Source organism: Halichoerus grypus, chromosome 5, assembly GCF_964656455.1.
Source record: "Halichoerus grypus chromosome 5, mHalGry1.hap1.1, whole genome shotgun sequence".
NCBI lineage: Eukaryota > Metazoa > Chordata > Mammalia > Carnivora > Phocidae > Halichoerus > Halichoerus grypus.
This window is the reverse complement of record NC_135716.1, coordinates 102,445,540-102,471,797: the sequence shown is the minus strand read 5'-3', so window position 1 is coordinate 102,471,797 and position 26,258 is coordinate 102,445,540. Positions and strand designations below refer to the sequence as shown.

Below are 26,258 nucleotides of genomic sequence, written 5' to 3'. Positions count from 1 at the left end.
CAGAGTTTCTTTCTCACCAGTCTGAGAAGGAAAACAAGTGTTAGAAATGGCCTTTATAAACAGCACCTAAAAGAGCTTCCCAAATCTGATTGTTTCCATTTGATGCAAGTGTGGCAAGAACTCAGTTCTTAAGTTCTAAAGTAGATGTTTTCTCATTTCTCGGGAGTCCCTTATCTTCACCTTGTACCTCACATCACAGGCCACATATGAAACATAACATTATAGGGAGAAAGAAGTAAACTAAAACACAGAAAGAGTTATAAACCATCTCCTGGGGTACCTGGGTGGCTCAGTCGTTTAAGTGTCCAACTCTTGGTTTTGGCTCGGTTATGATCTTGGGGTGGTGAGATGGAGCCCCGCACCAGACCTCACACTCAGTGGGGAGTCTGCTTGTCCCTCTGTGCCTCCCCCCATTCGCACTCACTCTCTCTCTCTCTCAAATAAATAAATAAAATCTTTAAAAAAAATCTCAGGGCGCCTGTGTGGCTCAGTTGGTTAAGCGTCTGCCTTCGGCTCAGGTCATGATCCCAGGGTCCCGGGATAGATCCCTGCATGGGGCTCCCTGCTCAGTGGGGGGGGCTGCTTCTCTCCCTCCCTCTGCAGTTCCCCCGATTGTACTCTCTCTCTCTCTCTGTGTCAAATAAATAAATAAAATCTTAAAAAAAAAAAAAAAACTAAACTAATACCTTAGGGGCGCCTGGGTGGTTCAGTCGGTTAAACCTCCGACTCTTGATTTCGGCTCAGGTCATGATCTCAGGGTTGTGGAATCAAGCCCAGCATACAAGGCTCCTTGCTCAGCAGGGAGTCTGCTTAAGGTTCTTTCCCTCTGTCCCTGCCCCCCACTCATGTTCTCTCTCTCTCTAAAATAAATAAATAAAAATAAATCTTCAAAGGAACTAATATTTTAGTGTCTTTCCTCTGATACTGTTTCTTCATTTATTTCAAACACATATATGCTATACACCAACCTTGTATTGCAAACAAACATGAAGTATTAAAAAATAAAACATATTGACCTAATTCTTCCATATTTAAAAAAAAAGTTTGAAAGTTCATCTTTAAGTGACTATGTGACACAAATAATGTCAATAGAAATCACCTAAATTTCCTATGTCCCAACACAACTCTTTGTAGTTGAAACGATTAGACTTTTTGTCTGTATTCTGTAATCTAATCTTTGTACTCAAAGTATAAAATGGGAGAAGTGAACTGCTTGAATACTTTAATAAATTTTAAACTTATAAGATTATAGTTGTAGAATTTACACTAAATATTCCTGGGCATGGGAAGTGTTTAGAGTTCATTTTACCCCCAAGAGATTCTATAATAAACTTATATGTTTTGTCATTTTAAACCTATGTTTAGAGAGTATATTTCCCTTCAGGAAAAGAATGAATACAACAAATATACGTATCTCAAGGCTCAAGTTTTTGATGAGTATCTTGCAAAAACTGGATATTTGGTACTCAAACTAAGAATAGGATCAAATTGAGAATAACATGGACAAAGACATGTGTAAAAAAGTAGCCTGCCGTTTCAGGAATTTTATAGTTAATTTCATCAACACCAGGCACCTAACAAGCCTAATGATAATACCATTTCAGAAAACAGAAACCCAATGACCAAATGTAAATGTACTTCCTTACAATCCCATGAAAATACCAGCTTAAAAAAAGTCAGTTACGCAGTGAAATTCAAGATTGGAAAGATTGGGGTAAAAGAAATACACAATGAAATATTCTGAAGTAGAAGTAATGGAAAAATTGTGGCTCCCACCACAATTCATCGTATCGACATCCCACTATTGACTGTTTATTCTAATTCTGACCTACCCAGTGGTTGAGAGAAATGTGTAAGCCCTGTGATCCTAGCTGAGATTTAGTATTGATTGGAAATAACAAATAAATTTGTTTTGAATATCAGCATGTGTATACATTTCCTTAACAGTATTTAATCTGTTGTTGCTTTTATGTCTTCACCTGCAAATATCACCCATCTACTTTTTAAGTAACCACAAGTCCCACATTATCCCCTGTTACACCAGCTAAACAAACTCCCATTACCATTTCTATACATCTATAATGTCTCAAAACAACTGAATCGATATGCAGGATGTTCATCAAATAAGTAAAATGCTTTTCTATACAGAAAGTGGAATTTAAGTGTCACTTTGAATATGTCTAAATATGTAAAATAAAATTTAAAACTATGGCAATTATGTGGATAAAAATGGCCTAGAAGCTGCCCAAATACTTTAAGGCAATATTTGTACTCCTTGTACTCCAAAAATATCCAATTCTACATTTGATAGAAAGCCCTAAAATAAAATCTACAACTTTAATTTAAATAAGTCATTACTTTTTATAAATGACAAATATTTGATTAGTACTAAGAAGAAAAATAAATCCGTAAACGAGGTTTGAAGAGGCATGGATTTTAGTATCAAATCAGAAAGACAGGAAAGGGCTCAATAAGAAAATAATGTTTGAGCAGTCTAGCAAGGCATAAGAGGATTCTCTATACTGATATTTTGATTGCATAGCATTCTAAGCAAAAGGAATAGCAAGTGCAAAGAACCTGAGATAGGAGTCGCCCCAAAGGGGAGGAGTTGAAGGAAATGCAAGGAGACACTTAGGTTGCCAGCAGAGGAAATAAAAAGGGTATAAGAGATGAGGTCAGAGAAGTAAGGGGGAGGCAGGTTGGAGGCAATTGTATAGATCCTGTGGTATGTTCTATGAGGTTAGATTGTATTCCAAGTGAGATGGAAAACTACTGGAAGTTAAGGGAGAGGAGTAAGATGAACCAACTGGAAGTTAAGGGAGAGGAGTAACATGAACCAATGAATCTTCCAGGCCACTATGGCGCTGTGTTGAGAACAGACTATAGGGTCACTAGAGTGGAAGAGAGCACAGAAGAAGCAATTGCAATCCTCGAGGTGTAAAATTTTGTCAATTTTGCAATCTTGGACTGAGAGATGAAGTACTGGGTCAGATTCTGGATATATTCAAAAACATAAAAGACAGGGTTGCTGATGGGTTGGATACGGAGTATGAGAGAAAAGGAGTCAAAGCTACTCCTAGTATTTTAGTTCGAACATCATGACTGATTGTGTTTCCATCAACTGAGATGGAAAGATTGTGAGTGGAATAAGCTTCAGGAAGGGTTCTACAATTCAGTTTTGGGTATGCTAATTTTGAGACGATTTAATACATTCCACTGGAAATGGCTGACTAGGCAGTTGAGTATATGAGTCTGGAATTCAGGGAAAAGATATGGGGTAGAAATAAAACTTTGGGAGTTGACAGCCTATTAACATTATTTAAAGCTATGATTAGTTAATATACACTTGTTTTAAAACTCTATTTGATATAACTTTCTGTGAAAGAAATCATTATGACTTAAAAATGATTATAATAAATATTTATAATCAAATAATCAAATAATCAACATAGAGATCTTCATCCAATATATGAATCCTCAGAAACAGACAGACAAAACTACTTATAATTTATGTCCTAAAACATGCTACAAGTTGGGTAATAACAAGAACAATCACATTTAAGGTTTAAAATGTTAGGCTATATCTTTGTCTTATAACAGATTTTATAAATACGTGTATACATTTTGTTTAATGTACTCCCTTATAAAACAGGAAGATTATTCATTCATACAGTTTTCAATTCTATAAAGGACATAACCCTGTACCAAGTGTGACTTAAATGTACTAATTTATCTTGGAGACCTCCAGGTGACTTTACAGTGGGTTGGCTATTGCAGAAAAGCAGCATGGCCCCAGTTCCCTGATTATTTTTCAGAAGATCTAGTGGTTGCAACCAAGGGGAATCACCTAATAGGGATAGGTATCAAAGTATATACTGACTCTGCCAATTTAGCAGCCTCCCTGTATTCTTTAATTAGTCCCACGATTCTGTGCTATGCAGAAAAAATATACCCTTACAATCTTGTGTTATGTGGCCCTAGCCCATTCGCCTAACCCCAGCTCTCTCCTGATAACACGCATACCCCATGAGAATAGACATTGGCGTACTGTCTTTGTAGTCAGAACAACTAACACTGATGGCACATAGAAGAGAGTTATTTAATTTTCACGGTTATTGAACAACCTCAATCCTGAACTTTCTTGTATCATAAAAAGCTTCTATGAACTGAAAATTGAAAGCGGGAATCATATCACAACTCTGAGGATGGCAAAGGAAAGAACAAATGCCTGTTGAGAGTATGATATGTAAAAAGCTTGGCATTTCTGATGTACAAGCGGCCAAAGCTATTAAAATGTTTATTATAAAGCTTAAATTATAGTTTCAATACAAGCATCTGACTTTCATGTTGAGAAAAGCAATATTTGTTGGCATTTAGTTTATTACATGCTATGGAGAAAAGGATTTTTAAAAAAGCATGAACTCTATCATAATCAGTTGATCTACCCAAATCAGTTTTTGCAGAGTCACTGCTATTGGGTGGTTGGGTATTTATCAAATGATTTGCACACAGCAGACAAATAATCTTTTACTTGACTTCCAGTGCCCTGTTATACAAGCTAGATACATTTCCATTTTTGTATTTATTTCCTGTTACAAAAGATTCATAAACCCTTGGATGTGCATCTAAATTATCTGTGAGGATTTATAAAACACCTATACTTGGATTCTATACAAACTCTACTCAATCAAAATCCACAGAGATGGGACTGGAAATGACTGTGATAGCAAGTCAAGGCTGATTGTCCCTGTCTTCTTGACTTTAGTATAATCCCTTGCTTATGAGGTCATTAATTCATACGATAAACATTTATTGGCCATCTATTCTGCTCCAGGTATAGTGCTACAAGACAGAATTTCTTACATAGATGAAAAGATGCATTCCTTGTTTTCATTTTAGCATCAAAAATATCCTGTGATAAGTATTCAGGTTTGGAGTAAGTATAGTGTGCTTTAGAATGTTATGCAAGTACAACTACCTCAGTCTTTATGGTTGAGGAGAGGTATTCCTTTAGGAGATAATATCTAAATCCAAAAACGTACTGGTAAGCGGTTTGGAAGTGTTCAAGGTGGAGATCATAGCTTGCTTGGAGGCAAAACAGAGATTGACATTTTCAGGAAATCACAACAATATCAGCCAAAATCTGTTCAATACACTTCTGTAGACACTGGCAACAATTGATATATATAACCTTATATCATATCTCAGGTTGTTAGATTATTGAAGAGCAATTCATTAGAGCTTCAACCAACACTTTCACTTCATTCAGCAAAGATTTACCAAACACTAACTATGTGACAGGCTCTGTTCTATGTGCTTGGGACACACTAAAACAGATAAAGATACTTATCCTAATGATTTTAGTGTAACTAAAATATACAATGGCTAGGAATAGAATATAAAAAATATGTAACATTCTTCTAAAACAATTCTACAACTACTGTCTCTTATTAAGCACTGGAAACTTTATATACTCCTTGCTTAAAGATGGTACTTCGTCATATAATAATTAGAATATATATGATATGCAAATTACTTTCTAGAATGAGTTTACTAAAATAATCATAAAGCAATAAATATAGATAGGTTACTCTTTCTAATAGTTATTAAGCAAAATCAGAAATCCATAACAGCATACAAAACAGATAAAAGTTTCAAAATGAATATATGACAGGAATTTTCCCAATTATTACTTTAACAGATTGATACCACTCTTGGCTTAAACTTTCTTGTTCACCAGCAGACAGTGAAATGATGATTTATGTTGCTGTCAAAACAAAAATACTGCTTCATATGGTGTTTTTCTCTACAAGATTACTATGTTAAAGCAAACTACAATTTTAGAGGTAATACAGGAAATTAGTAGCTTCAAATATTCAGAAGCATCTTTGAAGAGAATGTGCAAAAACTGTTCTCCAAACGAGGAAAGCTAGAGGGATATCCCAATTCATTCACTTACAGAGAAAAAGTAAAGAAAGAGGGAGGGATCTAATTACTGCTAATGACAAGACATGAATGAGTAGGTCATTTCACACCACTCCCAAGTTAACTAGATTTAACCTTGTTCCAGTCCACTGGGCAAAATCAAGAAGATAATTTATAATCTAAATAGTGACTATATTATATAATGTGCATTCTGGCATCTCGGTAGACCCTAAGGACAGAAATAAAACTAAATCATAGTCATTACCCCCCAGCAACTTTTACAGGAAGACTAACAGATAAATGAGTAATTTTTTAAATAATGATACAATTTTTTGCGAAGTATGTATCTTTTAGTTACATTCTCCCAGTTGACTACATTCCAAACAGCTTTTAGATAATCAGATCTGACACTTTCATACTGAAGGTAATAAGCATACTACCATATATCAGTCTCCCAGAGTAGAATAAGACCTCTGGTTCCTTGCAATGGATCCTGATTAAAACAGGCAGCAATTTGTAAGTGTCCTTATTACTTAATGAAACCAAGCCAACCCCAATCTGAACCTTGAATGCTAACAGATACAGCTGTCAACTTCTCCTTAAATAAGTCAGAGGAAACAAAGTAACGTTTGCTGGCTTCTAGCAACAGCCTTTTTTTTTTTTTTTTAAAGATTTTATTTATTTATTTGACAGAGAGAGAGAGACAGCAAGAGAGGGAACACAAGCACGGGGAGTGAGAAAGGGAGAAGCAGGCTTCCCGCCGAGCAGGGAGCCCGATCCGGGGCTTGATCCCAGGACACTGGGATCATGACCTGAGCTGAAGGCAGACGCTTAGCAACTGAGCCACCCAGGCGCCCTAGCAACAGCCTTTAGTGTTCTCTCATTATTAGGGCTTATGTTTGCTCTTAAAATGGAAAGAGTGTTATGGCCTCCACCACTGAACCTTAATGAAGGCTGACTGAATTATAACATTGCCTTTTGCCAAGTCCTCTTTATATTTCTCCTTGGTGGCATTCAAGTTATTCATACAATTGACATGGTGCTTACTGTGGTGCAATTGCATGATTTGTCCATTAATGTTAGGTCCCAGGGCACTATAATCATAAGTCAGGGTGGCTGTGTGGAAACATTAGAACACACAATAAAGTAAGCATGGACAAACGATCAAAAAAGCACAGGCTCTGGAACAGATTCTCTAGGTTCAAATCCTGGGTCTATCACATAGAAGCTGTGTGACCTTAGGCATGATAATTAACTTCTCTCTTTTTCAGTTCCTTCATGGGTAAAATGTGTATTTTATTTATTTATTTATTTATTTATTTATTTTTTAAATATTTTATTTATTTATTTGAGAGAGAGAATGAGATAGAGAGAGAGAGCATGAGAGGGGGGAGGGTCAGAGGGAGAAGCAGACTCCCTGCTGAGCAGGGAGCGCGATGCGGACTCGATCGAGGGACTCCAGGATCATGACTTGAGTTGAAGGCAGTCGCTTAACCAACTGAGCCACCCAGGCGCCCCAAAATGTATATTTTAATATTAGCTTACTTCCAGGGCAGTTGTCAGAATGAAATGAGATTCTATGTGAAGAGTACTGGGTGCCTGGGTGGCTCAGTTGGATAAGCGTCTGCCTTTGGCTCAGGCCCTGATCCCAGGGTCCTGGGATTGAGCCCCGCATCGGGCTCCCTGCTTGGCGGGAAGCCTGCTTCTCCCTCTCCCTCTGCCACTCCCACTGCTAGTGCTCTTCTGCTCTCTCATTCTGTCAAATAAATAAATAAGTATTAAAAAAAAAGGGGGGGGCTAACAACAAGACATGGCACATAATAATATGCGAGCATTTAGTGTTAGATCTTACTATTCTATCTGCCTGGAGATATGAAGCCTGATCTAAATCTTGAAGTAGGAGAAGACATTTGCTAGATGGATGAAGAGGGAACAAATATTCCAAAGAAAGAGAATAGTGTGTTCTAGGACAGGGGAGAATATGGGCAAGAGGTTTAACACGGCTGAAGTGCAAGGGAAATGGCTGGTCATGAGCCTGGACGTACAGAGGGGTCCCATCCTGAAGGCCACTCTACATCACGCTAAGCCATTTGCACAATATATTTATCCTCAAAACCAGTGAAGTATTTTGAAGACTCGTCGGCATTCAAACAGAAGAGTGACAGCTGGTTGGTTGTGGTCCACTGCTGACTCTAACCTAAAGAGAGAAGTCAGGGAAAAGAGCAGTATCATATGCATGGTTCTTCTTTCTCAGCAGAGCTCTCCGATACGAGCACAAAGTGCAAAAGTGCTTTAGAGTTTCTTATTAGCTTTGTCAGGAACTGCACCACTGCCCTTTCCGGCAGTCATCCTTTTGGGAAGTTGTTTGTGAAAAGCTGAACAGGGAAGGGAAGCCAAGCACCTCACACAGTGGAAGGTTCACGCCTGTCAGCCCGGATGCCAGGTTACCAGTCAGACGAGGAAGAAAGCTTCCACGGACACTATGCACTCAAGTTCTATGAATAGGGACCTTCATTTGCCTGTACAGTACAGGGCCATTCAAGAGCAATTAAATTTGTTTAAAATAGGAAAGAAATGCTTTTTAAGGAAAAAAAAAGGTTTGAAGGGATTGCAAAAGTTGATTGTGCTAAAGCACTCGGACACAGGTTTGTTTTAGTTCTCAATTGTCAAGTTGTATTTAAGCTGGTCTCTTACTCTGAAATATGATAACCTTTCTTTTCTCTGAGTTCTTTCTCCTAAATTAATAGCACTGTCTCTAATTCCATGCGCAGCAAGCAAAGAGTTTATTTTACCAGATAACAGTAGGTCTGGTGATCAGCCAGTGTCTAAAGAACCACTAGCCAAGTCAGTAGTAGGCCAAAGACTGCAACCAATAAACACTACTCACTAAATCACTTTAAAATCGACTTTCATCTTCTCTAACAGCTAGTATTATTCAGGTTGAGTTTTGAGACAATGGCAAGTACGGAAAAAAGGGCCTATAAAAATAAAATTATATTAGGATTTTGCAAGAAAAAGCAATACATATAGTAGGCACATTATAATATGGGAGACAGTTTAAGATGAAAAAAAATTAAAACTTTATGTTCTGAAATAAATTGCAAGAGAAATTAGAAGAAAAAAGTCCAAATCTAAGAAAGTCATTAGAAAAGCTACACTGCAATCTCCATTTAAAGTTGTCTCTTCCGTGAGAGAATTTAGGGAACACTGCAACTTTTTATAGCATCAGTGTATACCTCTCTTTCCCCTTTGCTAAGGAACAAAACTTTGATGGTCAAAATCAAAGTTTGGTTTCCCCTCACCACTCCCAGCTCAGGTCACGTTTCCCCACTATCAAATGAGGGAAGTGGAGGAGTAAGAGCAGGAATGCAGATCCGCTCTCAGCCCCCACTCTGTAGTTGCCCTGAATCCCTAATGATTATGCCAACTGCCCTTAATTACTGCTCCAAAGGTAGGAGGAAAGAAAAGTGTGTTTAGGATACAATGGAATTCTGGATTTTGAATACCTGCATATAATCATTAAAAACTATATAAAATGATGGGGATAGTTCAGTACTTATAAAACCCTATATTCATATAAATTTTTAGCGTTGATCATGAGTATAAATATTAGCTTCCACAGTATCTTCTTCTTTCCTAAAGATAGGAAAAGTCTTCATTCGGTGGAAATACTAGATCTACCACTGTTATTGCCAGCACAACCAATATCATGGTAATCTCTTAGGAGTGTCTACTTCCCTATAGATTAATGTCCGTTTATTCTGGAGGCAGAAGTTGTTTATGTAGTCTCAGATGCCTAAACAATCCGAAAGAAAAATTAATTAGAGGGAGCCTGGGTGGCTCAGTTGGTTAGGCATCTGATTTCAGTTCAGGTCATGATCCCAGGGTCCTGGGATTGAGTCCCGCATCCGGCTCCTTGCTCAGCGGGGAGCCTGCTTCTCCCTCTACCCCTCTCCCTTGCTCGGGATCTCTCTCTCTCTCTCTCTCTCACTCTCTCTCTCTCAAATAAATAAAATCTAAAAAAAGAAAAAAGAAAAATTAATTAGAATTTACATTACTAAGTGCTCTTCTATGTTTTCCCAAAGTTTGCCACTTGTTTGGGAAAAGATTATCTATTAAACAAACAAGCCATATCAAGTAATAATCAATTCAATATCTGGTTTAGTACTAAAACTATACATATATAGAGTATATTTCATCCAATCAGTCTAAAATCAACTCGGAAGGCATAGAAATTTGACATCATTAGTAATAAATACATAGATATATTATTAAATGAATATATTATTTGAAGTAAATATACAATTTATATGTTTATATTAGATAAATATATAATTTCTTAGCTTCTTGAAAATTTGAAGTGGGCCTGGTCCTCCTCCATTAACAACTTTGGAGTGCATAAAAAACTACGTTCCTAATCCAGCAACAAACACACACAAAAAATATTTTACAAACTATTATGCTTTCTACTCTGATACCGATAATTCTATAGAATCACATAATTAGGTATATTAACAGTATAAATGATCAAAAATCACCTTTCTCCAAACTTAGGAAATTGAGGAATTTTTAAACGCATTCTATAACTCTGTTTCTTATCCGATTTTCTTTAAATCAATCATTTTCACTTAATCCATCTTCTCACTAAGCTCCAACACGTAGAGTTAAGCAGTATTTGGTCATTCCATAAAGTCTCAGACCTACTATTATTTACAGATATTTTTACCACTATTGAAGACCTTCACTATGCTTACCTAGAAAAACATTGAATATTGTAGAAATATTTTTATGTTTTTATGAGAAAAAGCATTCAGCTAATAACTTTTCTCTGCCTTGGTTTTCTCATTAGTGAAGTGAGAAGATAGTAAAGAGAAACAATCTCTACAATAATTTCTATCTCTAACATTCTTTTTAAAAAATCTAATCTAAACACCTTTTCTTCCTTTGAAAAGTTCACCTTTTTATTACACACTCAACCAAGCTTGATTTGAGTCCATTCATTATCATTCACTATCAAATAGACAATACTTCAATAAATTAACCAGAGTGAGGAGAGTTTTTTCAGAAAAGAAGCAAATTTTAAAAAAGAAAGGTGACTGTTTAGTTTGGGGTTTTGTTTTGTGTTTTGTTTTTTATTTTTTTTATTTTTTGTCAGAAATCCTACCCAAGAATATGAAAAGAGATTCATGTTTGCCTGGCTATCTATGTTTTAGGGATAACTTAACTTGAATAATATGCTCTTTCTATGTTAGTCACAATGAGGCAAACACAGAACCTAAAATATTAATTAAATTGTAAGCAATTATACTACCTAGGTATATACATTTCTCATTTGCAACTTCACAATTTTGTTAAAAAATATGAGAACACCTCTTAGAGAGTAATTTTTACAGAGTCTCAGTTAAGTATTTATCATGAAGTAAATTGTTACTTTAAGATATTAATAAACTTAATTTCAAAACTAGTAGACAATTCTGTGAAAGTGTCTATATTTAATTGATTATATATGTGGCACCTAACTCTGTATAAAACAAACAGGAAGATGCTTCTCATAAGATACCTGGCTTTCTTTATTGTTTTTCTATTAGACTGTGTCAATTTTTATTTAAAAAACAAGAGGGAAGACAATATAAATAATCCTAGCAGGCACTGCATTTGTTATCAGAAGTGTATCTGACCTTTTAACTGATTCATGATTAAGTAGCCACAGGGACAAACTTGATCTCTTTGCAAAGCTGGATTAGCACATACTCTCTAAACCAGCACCATTTCACCTGCTGATCCTGAGCACTCAAAACACTCAAGCAAGGCTCACTATCAATTGCTGACAAGCTTTGAAAGGCGCTCATAAAATTAATCAACTTTTTTCAAGACGCACTATTGGCTTAACCACCAAAGGTTGAATACCATTTTAACTAGTAAAAAATGATTCAATTAGATACTATTTTTCTTAGTATTCAATTACAACTTAACTTGTTTTTAAAGGTCTTAAAACCATCACTCTGAACACAGCATCGTCACTATAAACTCCAAGTAAATCTCAAGTTCTCTCTGTAATAAGCAATGGACTAATTGATAAAGAAATCCATAAATTTCTGAGATAAAACATTTATGTTAACCACAGGGAAATATATGAAACATAAAATTGAAGTTAACGCAAATGAATATATTATAAAAATAGAACTCTTTTATACTAAATCATAATAAATACTAAAAATTTTTAATAGGCATGTTAAAGATGACCAAGTTATAGGGTTTGGATTTGCAAAGTAGAACAATATGATTCTGTGTGAGATTATAAATTTTCTTTTAATCCATTCACTCCAAGAACTATTCTTTGTAAGGTAGATGCTTTAGGATTCTAACTACACTTCCTTTAGAATCTAATTTATTATGAACCCAGAACTCTTTAAGGCTTTAGTGTCTTAAATCCAAGAAATACAAATTTTAGATGAAAATAGGCTGTTTTAAATTACCTTTCGATTCAGCAACCAAATAGCACCCTTGCATCTCACCAACATTAATAAATTACAGTACATAATACCTTTATTTAGAAACTGGAATGAAATCATATCCATTGTTGCTTCAATTGCAAATCTAATGGCTAGCATAAGAACTGAACACTGGGTTTATTTTTTCCTTGTGTGATGATTCAGGCCAGTGCTTCCTTTTTAAGCATTAGTATACTATTACTTCCTTTTTGAAGTTTATTAAGTGGCAAAAATGCCAACAAGAGTAGATTTGTAAATATTACTTAGTGGGAAGTAATAAGCACCTAGCAACTTGATGATGCGAATACCGAATCTTACAGTCTGAATATCCAAATACTCTTGTAACTCTTAAGACAGTTCGTCAGAAATGACAAACAAAAACAACATATGATCCTTAAACTTTGCTATTTCCCACATTATTTGGCCTTATAATAATAAGCAGGGTTCTTTTTCCACCATTTACTTGATGTGGTACTGGGATGTTTGTTTAAAAGTGTTTCAGATCCACAGCTAGACTGAAAAGAGACAATTTATACAATACAGGTGTAGAAATTTGACCTTTCTGATATCCTTAGAGCTTTAAGGAAGGCCAAATGTGGAAAAGAAACATAAATATCTTCACTGAAATAATCCCTGAATGTCTACAATGGTGCCTCTTGAGTTTATATTTCATCCATCTTCATTGAAGAAAGTTTGGTTTCTATATTTTTAAATTAAGAGCTGGCATTGCGATACATTTGTCCATATGTGTGTGTAACAAGCTGAAAAAGAAATAGTAGATCTGTATTTTTTTAATGGAGTGTCCTTTTCCAGCATCACTGTGGTTAGAAGGATTTTAATAGGCCCTAGGTTCTGAGGTAGATGCTTAAATTCCAAATAATAAATAAAACCAGCAGAGGGCAGAACTGCTGACAGAAATGACCAACCCAGCTGGTGACCAGGTACCAAAGGTAAAAAGCAAACTTTTGATGGATTCCACTTTCAAAGGCTCTACTATTTATCCTTGAAAATATTGAAATGAATGAATCAAAATAATTAGCATAACTTGTATCCAAATTGAAGCAAAATTTAAATTTGAGGCTCTGACTGTATTTACCAGGAAAAGCCAAGAGGAAGAATAATCCAGCACTGCCTGCTACTCAGGAAGGTGAGCACCACTAAGCTTGGGGAAGGAATACAGACCTGGTTTCCCAGAGTTCGGCCTCCGGGAGCGCTAATTCCCATTAGGGAGAACTCAGATCTTGGCATCTACCACGGACAGACTCAGGTTTCTGCTAAAGCCTGCGCATTTGGGATTGACAACTTCTTTCTCCCTCAGCCAATCCTCGCCACCCTCCTTCCTACCCCCCACTTCTCTGTGCACTCGCGACAAAGCTCGCCTTTCTACTCTAAGCTGTTTGGGCTCCGTTAACTCCAAAGGCCTTTGCCCGCCAGTCGTGTCTACAGCACCTAACGGACCGCTCCAGCCAGATGCCTTTGCGGGAAAGGGCGGGGGAAGGGGAGGGAGGAGGCAGAGGGGAGGAGTGAAGTCGCTCTCCCTTCTTGGGTACTGACAGGGCTGCAGTCTTCTGAGCAGGTCTGGTCATTGAATATTTGGTGGTGCCACGTAGGAACTTTCCCTTACCTCTCCCCTCCCACCCCACCCCAGGCCCCCTCCTCTTCCCTCCCAATCCCTATTCGTCCTCCCCCACCCCATTTGCTTGGCAAGTTTCATCATTCTCCAAGAGAACTGCACGTCCAACCTGCAAGAAGAAGTGGGGGTTGGGGTTGGGGGTCATACTGGAGAGGAGTGGACTGAAATTCAGGGAGAGGTGTTCTCCCTATCTTCAACGCGTTCTTTATAAACTGCCAAATTTTTTTCCACTTAAAATCTCTTCAAAATGACACACACACACACACACACACACACACACACACACACACACACAGTGTTCTCAGTCTTCTAGATTCATCACCTCTGCTTTCTCTTATATCCCAAAAAGTAAAAGAGCCGGTCTCTCACTTTGCTTCACACAAAGAACTTTATCAAGGTTCATTTTATACCCTTTCTCTATATTTTCTCCTCAGCTCACCCTTAAAAAGATATTCCCATTAGTTAGAATCTGAAGAAACCAGAAGATGTGTTCAAAGGGCATTCTAGGGACTATTCCTCAAACAAAAGCTTTGTACAACTGCCCTTGTGTTCAAGGTAATATTTTTCCCCTTTTCAAAGACGCTGGAAAGTGGTGAAGGGCATTTCAGCAGGCTCTGTGCCTGACAGATCTTTTCTCCTGCTACCACTTCTCCCATTACTGTCCCGCCTACATCCATCTCTCTCTCCAGCCTTCACTTCAACCTGGTGGCAGCTACAATCTGGATTTTATTTAAGAGAATTGTTTTGGGGTTTGGGGGGGTGGGGGAGTAAGGCGGGGGAAGAAGGGTAAAGAGGGGGAGGGGCGCAAAATGACAAAGACCGACGGCACTCTCCCACCTCCCCAAAACCATTTTTTTCTTACCTCCTCTGACCTCTCTAGCCTGGAAGAGGAAAGTCAATGCGAGGGTTGTTATGGTGAAATTCCAGAGCCACCGTTTCGTTTTCCACCTAGAGGACCACCGCTCCATCTCCGAGCCCCGCACTCAAGTGTGAACTCAACCCACGAAACTGCGATTGCAGACCAACTTCGTCCCTTCAAAGATATCGTCGGGGGTGTTTGCTACACAGCCATTGAGGAGGGGGGGGGGAAGTCAAAGGGCTTTTTCTTTAAAATTTGATGGTTTGCTTCCTTCCTGTGTCTCGCCCCCTCCTCTCCCTCTCGGTTGGCCCCGCCGGCCGGGACCCTCCGATCCGTCCTCTGCGGGGCCCTGCCTTCAGACTGAAGGCAGATGAGGGGCTTCAACCGAAAATCTGAGAGGACTGCGTGCCCCTAAAGGCTTCATGCCGTCAGTGGGCCGGACGAGAGGCTCTGGGCAGCCCCCTCCTCCGCCCACTCCCCTCCAGCGCCCCCCTTACCCCGAGAGAAACTGACAAGCCGACTGAGGGTCAGACCCAATCACACGCCTCTCGGGCGGCCGCGAGCCCGCCCCTCTCTCCCTTTGCCCAAGAATCAGGACTCTGGGCTAGCCCAGCCCACCAACCACCCCCCATCTCCCCTCTGCTCTCCTCCCTCCTCTCCTACCCAAATCCCGGAGAAGAAATGGGAGGGAGTTACGCGGGACGCGTGCTTGGCTCCAGCACTTTGGGAATGAAAGGAATTGCAGGAGAGCCCCGGAGCCCACAGAGTTTTCAAGGAGCTTCTGTATTCAATAAAAACAGCTACTTGTCTACTTGCACCCGTCTGTTAGCCTCTCGTTCGTCGGCGGGGGAGGGGAGGAGCCCAGCGTCTGATTTGCCACACCGCTGGAGTTCTGGGCTGGCAGCCGTAACCTTATCCTGTGCAAAAATCTGCTTCTTATAGCAGACGTGGAACGAGAGGACTCCTTGCTCTGCCTGCTCCGAAAAGTATTTTTATTTTATTTTATTTTTAATTTTTAAACTAAGAATTAGAAGAAAGGGATGAAGGTGAGATGGAGGGACCCAAGAGGTCAAAACCCCTGATCTTATAGTGAAGCTGTCCTTCGAGTTCTGAAACTGACAAGTTTCTCTCTTAAATGTTTAAATTCTGCACTACCTTCATTCAGAGTCTCGTCTCTTAAAGAGCTGAACTGTACTCATGAGGCAGGAGGAGAAAGAGATGTATGGGAGCTGACATTGAGGGGGTGAGTAATTTAATTTTCCAGCTGATTCTGACCTGATCTCGAATGAGGGGGCAAAGGGGGAGGAGAAAATACAAGGAAGGCAACTAGCAGAGATCTCCAAGCGTTTAGGCCCACAGGTCCTGTAAAGGGCCTCAGAGGAGCTGAAAACATGGTCACTCAAAAGAGAAAATAATAAGGGGCAGGTTTCTAAATTCCTTCTACTTACCCTTCCTCAAAGTAATCCACTTAAACCTGGAATAGAGATTCCCTGGTCATTTTTTCCAAGCTTAAATTACTCCCTCCTGTTGGCTCCTTTTTGCTCCTTAATATTTCCTGAGATCTCTTTCAAAAATTTTCTGGAACAGTGCCCAACAAGGTAGCCAGCATACATTAGGCACTTAGTAGAGATGGGCTGAGTGAATGAATACATTTTCCTGTTGACAAAGACTGGACACTATGCCCAGGACCTATACTGAGTATTTAAGATGTTTCTTAAGGATTCTCAACTAAGTTTATGAGGCGCATATATCCACTAATCTCTAGGAACCTAGTTTTCTGTTAGTAATCAAAATATACCTCATGGTCCATTAGATTAATCAGATAATCCATGTATGTGGTTTAGAAGTTGGAAGGAAGGTTTTCAGAGACAGGATGGAGGCCCAAGATGGAATTGTTTAACAACATAGAAGATGCATATAAAATGAGGAAAGCAACTAATACTAAATCAAAAAAATACCTGCAACATGACTGTCAGCCTCTGTGACAAAGAACCATTCCCACATCAAGAAGTTTACTTCTTCGATAATGGTTTAAAACAAACAAACAAATGAAAACCCCACTTTATGTTAGAAATGCTATTGGCAGAATATTTGGGATGCCTTATACTAGCTGCAGAGAAATATCACCAGCTAGCTTTTCAGAATCCAACTCAAGTTGTTCATGTAATTTCATAAAATGATTACATATTATATTGTGTTTAAATGTGGAAAGTACAATTACAAAGTAAGAACCTTTTGATGGAAACATGGGTCAATTTACCATCTTAATTATCCTTCATCTTCTCAAAATGAAAAATTCATGTGTATTTTCAGTTGCCAAATTTTCTGAAACACGATTTTTCTGTTCAATTCTTTGTATACTTCTGAACTTGTTTTACAGGACTTCCCCTTGATGTAAAAGAGCAAAATAAATACAAAGTTCAGGAATATGTATTTGTGAGGCTGCCAGATTCCTGAATCAACTCAATAGCCAGAGATAGTTAATAGCGCTTGCAGCAACATGTAGGAATGATATTCCAAATTGTTTCTCAGTAGCTCTCCTGATTTACTGAGAATTCGATGGCCTGATACTGTTCTAGAAGGTGAGAAATAATGCAGTCAGTCTAAGCATGCCCCACCTTCTGGTCACATCTCAGGCCTTCTCACTGGGGTGAAAGGGTCCTTTTAGGCAAAGTGTCTTGGGTGAATAGAGTTATTACTACCTTATGCTTTCTGCACTCTGTGGTCTAAATTCCTCTGGCCACTGCCCAGCTAGGCATAATCTGGGTCTGAATTAATGCCTCTGGAAGGAAACATAGTAGATTCATGGTAAGGAGTAGGTAATTATGTCTAAATCCTGCAGTCTGTAGCCAGAGGCCAGACCTAGAGCCTCCCAGGAGCCAGCTCATGGATTTACAGGGGGGTGAATTCAGCAGAGGGAAGGGTAACACTAAACAACAAAGGGAACAGAGGGAAGCTGGAAGGCACATACCTCACCACCTTCAACTTCTCAAGGCATAACTTCCAGGGGTATCACTTCCTAGGTCATCTTTCAGCCAGTCCTTGCCGTTCATACATAGATTCAGAATGTAACAGAATATGGCAGTTTCCTTGACATAGGTCTCTAATTTGGAGCACAATTAGCTGTATGACATTTCCTATCTTGTCACATTAAAAAACAATGTTTGGAGTTGTTTGCTCAACTTTGTAGAATTCGTTCTGTTTGTAAGCCTTTCAAAACCAAGATGGAAATGGTGTAGAGAAAAAAATTGGTCACTTCTTTTGTAGCAGTATTTTAGGTTGACTGTCCATATTGGCTTCTCAGAGAAACTAAGATAATAATTTGATAATTGAGTGGGAGGTCAGATTAGAGGAATTTAAATGTTCTAGACAGTCTTCAGAGTTCATGGAGCTTTAGTGAACATTATGAAAAGTTCATAATAGATCTCCCTTAATCTCTTCACGTATCTCTAGGAATCAAGGGATACAGATTGAGAATCCATGTTTTAAATATGGAGACCTCAATAACCAACCTGGGAATGAAGAAACCTGGTCCAGAGCTGGATGCCCAGAATACAAATAGTAATAAAGTACTGGAAATAGACAGAACTCTACATAATAAGACCTAAATCACTACAGGTAGAACTAGGGGAAAGAAGAAGATTAAGAAGATTAAGTAGCAAGATTTTAGAAAAGATGCGTCATCTTTTAAATCATTCTTCTTTTCTCATATTGATGTTTTGTCCTTCCTATTTTTGTTACATATAACATAGATATTGATACATATAATATGTATAGTGTATATAAAGTATACACATATATACCTACTATATGTATATACATTTTCTCCAAACATTTTACTATAACTAAAACCATTGCACCAAATTTGACTTATTGAATGAGAAATTATTATGGGGGTGGGAAACTCTCACACACATCAGAAATACTTAAAACTTTTAAAAGAAAATTGCTGTTGAATATAATCCCTCTCTTACTGTGCCTAATGGTTTGTCTTTCTTGCCCTTTTCTGAACTTAGGTCAATTATTTTAAGAAAGAAATGACTAAGCAGTTTGACATTTATTTTACAGTTTTTCTAATACATGAGAGGCTAAAAATTAGGCTCTGTTTAAAAATGGTGTTAGTCCCTCTTACCTCACAGATGGGCCATTGTACTGTAAAAAGTGGGGGCGGGGAGAGGACAGAAAAGTTTATTTCCATAGTCCATCCTAGCTCACAAGTACCCCATAGTGACAACTGGGTATTTTTTGGCACCTTTCCTGTGAAACAACTTACAGAACTTCAGAGAAATCCAAATTTAGCCCAATTTCCATGATAAAACAGACTCTTTGGATGAAAAGTTTGGTCTGTTAGAGTGTTGAAGGAGCCAACTCAGAAATGACTGAACCATCCTGTTTAAAATAACCTAAAGAAAACAAAATATAAGTGAAGCCACAACAAGGAAGGAATATGGCCTTGTACACGCATGTACATCTCTCTTAAAATATACTTTAGTTAGCTATATTTGTTATCCTAGTTCTTTTTCATAATTGTCCAAAGTAGAAAAGAGGAACGAGAACAAAATGATTCAGGGTGAAAACTTGGATATGTTTTGGACCTTTGTCAAGATATTTTTACTCTCTGTATCTTTTTTTCTTCTTAATTGAATAGATTTGGCTTTTACTAAGCTCCTGTGTGTCAGCAAAAATATAGCACAACTTTTTACAGAGTGGTACAGGACAGCATCAACATCTCTATCAGTAGAAGTAGAAGATGGGATTTTAAATATTTAAATGAACCACGTGTCATGGCCAAAAGAAGTACCACACCAATGATATATCCCAATGATGTTTCACTCTATATGGTGCCCCATCTATCATTGGAGTTGTAGTCATCTTGATGCACACTGGCTGGTCCTAATAAAATAAGGTTGCTGAAGGTAAGGATTTCAGCTTCTTTAAAGAGATTATTTCCTCTTAAGAATTTACTCATACAAATAGTTGTTTTTTTTTTTTTTTTTTGGACACTTATCATTTCATAATATAAATAATAAAAGGAGCCAAGATGACCACATCTATCATTGCACCTTCTCAAATAAGTAAACTCCTTTTTCTTTTTCCACCTCTCCCCTGCCTTCACAGAGTGATCCACCCCACTGGCATTTGTCAGTATTTTTGACTTAAAAAGATTATTATTTCCAGACAGCCATATGTAATCTGTTTTGTGCCTCCACCATTTGTACCAATTCATTTCATTCTGGAACCAAATGCATGTGCTTTGGAAACTGAAGACTCAGAAAAAACAGATTTCTGACTTATATGCAATATTGCTGTTATTTTTATATGACAGTCTTATACATTCTCTTGATGCAATAACAAATGCCAAATACAAGATTTAAGGCTAGTGAATATGGTTAAATATCGAAATAGATCTGATTTTTAAAACATCTGTGATGAATAACTCCAAACTTAACTTGTTTTGCAGATTCTCAGTATTTAATACCCTCCCAATATTATATTTTCTGCCAATGCTGGTATGGTCCAATTATTGCACATTCAAATGCTGGACAAACAATAGATCCTATTTCAAAAGTTTTCACAATGTAATGTGTTAAGACTGGAAAATCACATATGGATTTAAATGGTTGTAAAACAAGCAATATTTCATATGAAGATATGCTTTTAAACACAAAACACCTTTGTCACTATAATAACTTTTTTATTCAAAATTCTTATTTTGTTGTCTTGGTCTTCATATAAGGCAGGGATGTGGTAATTTTAATAGTTTCATTTTAAGGATGATGTTAGGCATACTCAGAATTCAAACTAGGACTACAGAAACAGAATATGTGACATTTTATTTCACACTTCTGCTCTCATTATCAATTCTTTCCTTATAAATAATGCATTTTTAGAATATATTTTTTTGTATTTTATAGTAGGCACATTATTTTTCTTATAGATTAACTATTAAAATGAACAAAATCCCCAATACTACAAATCTTAAAATAAGGAAAGGTAATGTTACTGACCTTATTTCTAGCTTTTAAAAAAATCTATAAATCTAACTAAAGAGTTATATCTTTGAATACATTTCTAAGAAATAAAAAGCTTGTTCTTAAAGATAAATGAAGATAAGTTCTGTTTATTTCAATGCCAACGCTCAAGTTTCACTCTCTTCTGGAATTTTAAAATCACTTTATGACTTTATACACTTTTGCAGACAGGAAACACTACTGACATTAACCTTAAGTCATTTTATACTTTCTAAGAAGAGAAAGGAAAAAAAGCATTCAATATGTTAAAGAGAAGAAATATCATTATTACATTAATATTTTGTAAATGCATGGAACATCTTGAAAATTATAAGTATTACATAAGAACTTCTAGTTCAGGTCACCTGGGTGGCTCAGTCAGTTAAGCATCTGCTGTGGCAGGTCATGATCCCAGGGTCCTGGGATCCCTGCTCAGTGGGGAGTCTGCTTTTCTCTCTCCCCCTGCTTGTGCTCTCTCTCTCTCTTAAATAAATAAAATCTTAAAAAAAAACAAAAAACTTCTAGTTCAAAATTTTAAAACTTTGAGGCACAAGACATATCAAGCCTTAGATAAATATTTCCTTCTATACTACACATTTTCTTCTAAACTACACATTCATTCTATGTTGTGTCTTGAACGTCTTGGTTTCCTCTTCTCATTGAACTCTCCATGGTTTTGTTTACACTTAATTGTGCACTTTAATGAAGATTTAAAACACAAAAGAGTCTGTTTAAGTGATTTTGTCCATTATTTTAAAGCACTGGAAATTTATGGGGCGCCTGGGTGGCTCAGTCGTTAAACGTCTGCCTTCGGCTCAGGTCATGATCCCAGGGTCCTGGGATCGAGCCCCGCATCGGGCTCCCTGCTCCACGGGAAGCCTGCTTCTCCCTCTCCCACTCCCCTTGCTTGTGTTCCCTCTCTTGCTGTGTCTCTCTCTGTCAAATAAGTAAATAAAATCTTTAAAAAAAATAAAAAAATAAAGCATTGGAAATTTAGATATGAGTCATTATATTCTTGAGACCCAAGATGGGATTGGATCCCCAGGAAGATACTGGCAATACCATGGGACTCTTACCAACCTGGAAGGAAGGCTGAACACCAGTGCCACTGATGAAACAAGATTTTTGAGGTATAGACAATCAAGACAAAGTTCCACATATTCCTTGAGGCACAGTTTACTGGAATATTTTAGTATATCAGTGTTCAAACTTCAGACGGATCCATTCTGCTGATACAGTCTCATCAAGTTTAGATCTCCTCCTCATTTCTACAATTTCATGATAATAAGAATCCTGTATGGTTTGGGTCTAACCTCCCGTGCACTTTGATATTGACAACAACCATCACTGCTTCCAATAGTCTCCATTGTCTTCTCTTATTATTCCTACCCAAAAATTCTGAAGCAGAATATCTGATTAAATTTTGCTGAATGGGTAAGAATGAAAGAAGGAAAATGTCAAGGAATTCATATAAGGATTTCAAATCATTAGTGACAAATAAAAATTTTAATTCATATATAAACATATTCATATTGTACTAAAAATACAGACCATGGTAAAAATAGTGCCATGAGTTATTCTCAAAAAAATATCATATATAGGGATAGTGATTTTAAATATTTGAATGGGATATTGGCTAAAATCCTAGAACCTTAACATTCGGGTAAAGAAAGAAAAATCTATTAATAAGTCAATTAATTAGGAAATAAGGCATCCTACTTTGAGAATAACTGTTATTACTTACAGAAAGTGATTTTTTTACAAAATCTATATTCTTTAGTACTGTTTTAAATGGATTTTATTTGAGATTAAACTTACATAAAATTTGATCATGTAATGATCGAAATGTTTTAAATACACACATAAATCACACACACACACACACACACATACACACCTTGGTAGCTCACATAAATAACTTAATGAAATGTAAACATTATCGAGAGATTTTGTAATGGATATTATAGTGCTCTGAACAAATATGTACTTATTTAGTCTCTGACTATAGACCAAGAAAGGTACTTCTTACTATTTATTGAAAACCTGGCTCAGTCTTTACCACCCTTTTCTTTAGCAATATTCCTGGGGAATATTTAAAAGGAATGCCTATCCAGCCTATTATTCTCATAGCCTGTGGACCTCTTTGAGTCCATTTACATTCCAAATCTATAACTAAGACATTTTCCTGAATCTTGCATTGTCAGAGAATTTTATTCCTCAAAATTTCAGGACAGGGATGAAAGATTGAGTATTTTTGCAAGAAAAGCAATCAGCATGGGAGAAAATTACATATCTTAAGGGAGAATTCCAGGGCAACTAGAAGGAAAAGATGAGGAGAGAACACAATGGAAACTGGAAAAAATAGACTTTTAGCAGTCATTGTTAAGTGAGAAATGTTGAAGAAAGGGAGGTCTAAGAACAGGTTTGAAGTGCTAGTCCATGATATATTTTATTACACACCCTTTTCTCCTTTTTTTTTATTTTTTAAGATTTTTATTTTTTTTTTAAATTTTATTTTATTTATTTGAAACAGAGAGAGAGAGAGAGAGCACAAGAGGGGTAAGGGTGAGAGGGAGAAGTAGACTTCCTGCCGAGCAGGGAGCCCAATGCGGGACTCGATTCCAGGACTCCGGGATCATGACCTGAGCTGAAGGCAGTCGCTTAACCAACTGAGCCATCCAGGCGCCCAATTTTTTAAGATTTTTAAGTAATCTCTACACCCAATGTGGGGCTTGAACTTTCAACCCCAAGATCAAGAGTTGCACACTTCACTGACTGAGCCAGCCAGGTATCCCACACACCCTTTTCTCCTGCTTCAAGGACAAACATTTAGCTGAGATATCTCAGCTCAGCTCATTGCCTCTTACCCTCGGACTGAGGTTTATACTGTTGGCTTCCCTGGTTATCCAGCCTTTGGATTCCAACTGAATTATATCACTTGGGTCTCCAGCTTGCAGAAGGTAGATCATAGGACTTCTCAGCCTCCATGACCACATAAGCCAATTCCTGACAATAAAAAAATAAATAAATAATTTATAAATGTTTATTTTGTATATCATAAATACGTAAATATATGTTTATATAGGGTTTGCTTTATTTTATCGTTTCTGACTGCTCAACTTTTCTTGAAGCTCTTTCAGAGAGATTTTATTCTCTTCCTCCATACTATCTAAAATATTTGTTTCTAAAAGACAGTTATATAAACAATATTTGTAAATAATGTAAAAAATTAATCAAAGAGCACATGTAGAGAAATCAAGATTTATATAAAAAATATTAAAATCAAGAAATTGTTACTCCTCCATATATTTTAATTATAAAAATAATAGAATCTAGAGAAAATGTTATCACATTGGCAAATTTTTTTTTCTTAACATATATTGCATTATTTGTTTCAGAGGTACAGATCTGTGATTCAACAGTCTTGCACAATTCACAGCGCTCACCATAGCACATACCCTCCCCAATGTCTATCACCGAGCCACCCCATCCCTCCCACCCCACCCCCCACTCCAACAATGCTCAGTTTGTTTCCTGAGACTAAGAATTCCTCATATCAGTGAGGTCATATGATACATGTCTTTCTCTAATTGACTTATTTCTCTCAGCATGACACCCTCCAGTTCCAACCACGTCATTGCAAATGGCAAGATCTCATTCCTTTTGATGACTGCATAATATTCCATTGTATATATATACCACTTCTTCTTTATCCATTCATCTGTCGATGGACATCTTGGCACTTTCCACAGTTTGGCTATTGTGGACATTGCTGCTATAAACATCAGGGTGCAAGTACCCCTTTGGATCCCTACATTTGTATCTTTGGGGTAAATACCCAGTAGTGCAATTGCTGGATCGTATGGTAGCTCTATTTTCAACTTTTTGAGGAACCTCCATACTGTTTTCCAGAGTGGTTGCACCAGCTTGCATTCCCACCAACAGTGTAGGAGGGTTCGCCTTTCTCTGCATCCCCGCCAACATCTGTCATTTCCTGACTTGTTAATTTTAGCCATTCTGGCTGGTGTGAGGTGGTATCTCATTGAGGTTTTGATTTGGATTTCCCTGATGCCGAGCAATGTTGAGCACTTTTTCATGTGTCTGTTGGCCATTTGGATGTCTTCCTTGGAAAAATGTCTGTTCATGTCTTTTGCCTATTTCTTGATTGGATCATTTGTTCTTGGGTGTTGAGTTTGATAAGTTCTTTATAGATTTTGGATACTAGCCCTTTATCTGATATGTCATTTGCAAATATCTTCTCCCATTCTGTCTGTTGTCTTTTGGTTTTATTGACTGTTTCTTTTGCTGTGCAAAAGCTTTTTATCTTGATGAAGTCCCAATAGTTCATTTTTGCCCTTGCTTCCCTTGCCTTTGGTGATGTTTCTAGGAAGAAATTGCTGCACACTGAGGTCGAAGAGGTTGCTGCCTGTGTTCTCCTTTAGGATTTTGATGGACTCCTGTCTCACATTTAGGTCTTTCAACCATTTTGAGTCTATTTTTGTGTGTGGTGTAAGGAAATGGTCCAGTTTCATTCTTCTGCATGTGGCTGTCCAATTTTCCCAACACCATTTGTTGAAGAGACTGTCTTTTTTCCATTGGACATTCTTTCCTGCTTTGTCAAAGATTAGTTGACCATAGAGTTGAGGGTCCATTTCTGGGCTCTTTATTCTGTTCCATTGATCTATGTGTCTGTTTTTGTGCCAGTGCCATACTGTCTTGATGATGACAGCTTTGTAGTAGAGCTGGAAGTCTGGAATTGTGATGCCAGCTTTGCTTTTCTTTTTCAACATTCCTCTGGCTATTTGGGGTCTTTTCTGGTTCCATACAAATTTTAGGATTGTTTGTTCCATTTCTTTGAAAAAAGTTGATGGTATTTTGATGGGGATTGCATTGAGTGTGTAGATTGCTCTAGGTAGCATTGACATCTTCACAATATTTGTTCTTCCAATCCATGAGCATGGAACGTTTTTCCATTTCTTTGTGTCTTCCTCAATTTCTTTCAGGAGTATTTTATAGTTTTCTGAGTACAGATCCTTTGCCTCTTTGGTTAGATTTATTCCTAGGTATCTTATGGTTTTGGGTGCAATTGTAAATGGGATCAACTCCTTAATTTCTCTTTATTCTGTCTTGTTGTTGGTGTATAGGAATGCCACTGATTTCTGTGCATTGATTTTATATCCTGCCACTTGACTGAATTCCTGTATGAGTTCTAGCAGTTTTGGGGTGGAGCCTTTTGGGTTTTCCACATAAAGTATCATATCATCTGCAAAGACTGAGAGTTTGACTTTTTCTTTGCCGATTCGGATGCCTTTTATTTCTTTTTGTTTTCTGATTACTTG

General features: G+C 37.4%; 1 protein-coding gene and 1 pseudogene across 2 annotated transcripts in view; both read right to left on the bottom strand.

The window, feature by feature from the left end:
• The window catches only part of COL11A1 (collagen type XI alpha 1 chain), a 202,299-nt gene extending 187,249 nt beyond the window's left edge, over positions 1-15,050 (bottom strand). For both annotated transcript variants that reach the window (XM_078072675.1, XM_078072676.1), the window contains exon 1: positions 14,912-15,050. In XM_078072675.1, the coding sequence (XP_077928801.1) occupies positions 14,912-15,017 (106 nt within the window). In that variant the 5' untranslated portion in view covers positions 15,018-15,050. The remainder of the gene's footprint in view (positions 1-14,911) is intronic.
• LOC118548313 (superoxide dismutase [Mn], mitochondrial pseudogene) lies at positions 6,215-12,435 on the bottom strand (annotated as a pseudogene).
• Positions 15,051-26,258: the final 11,208 nt, after the last annotated feature.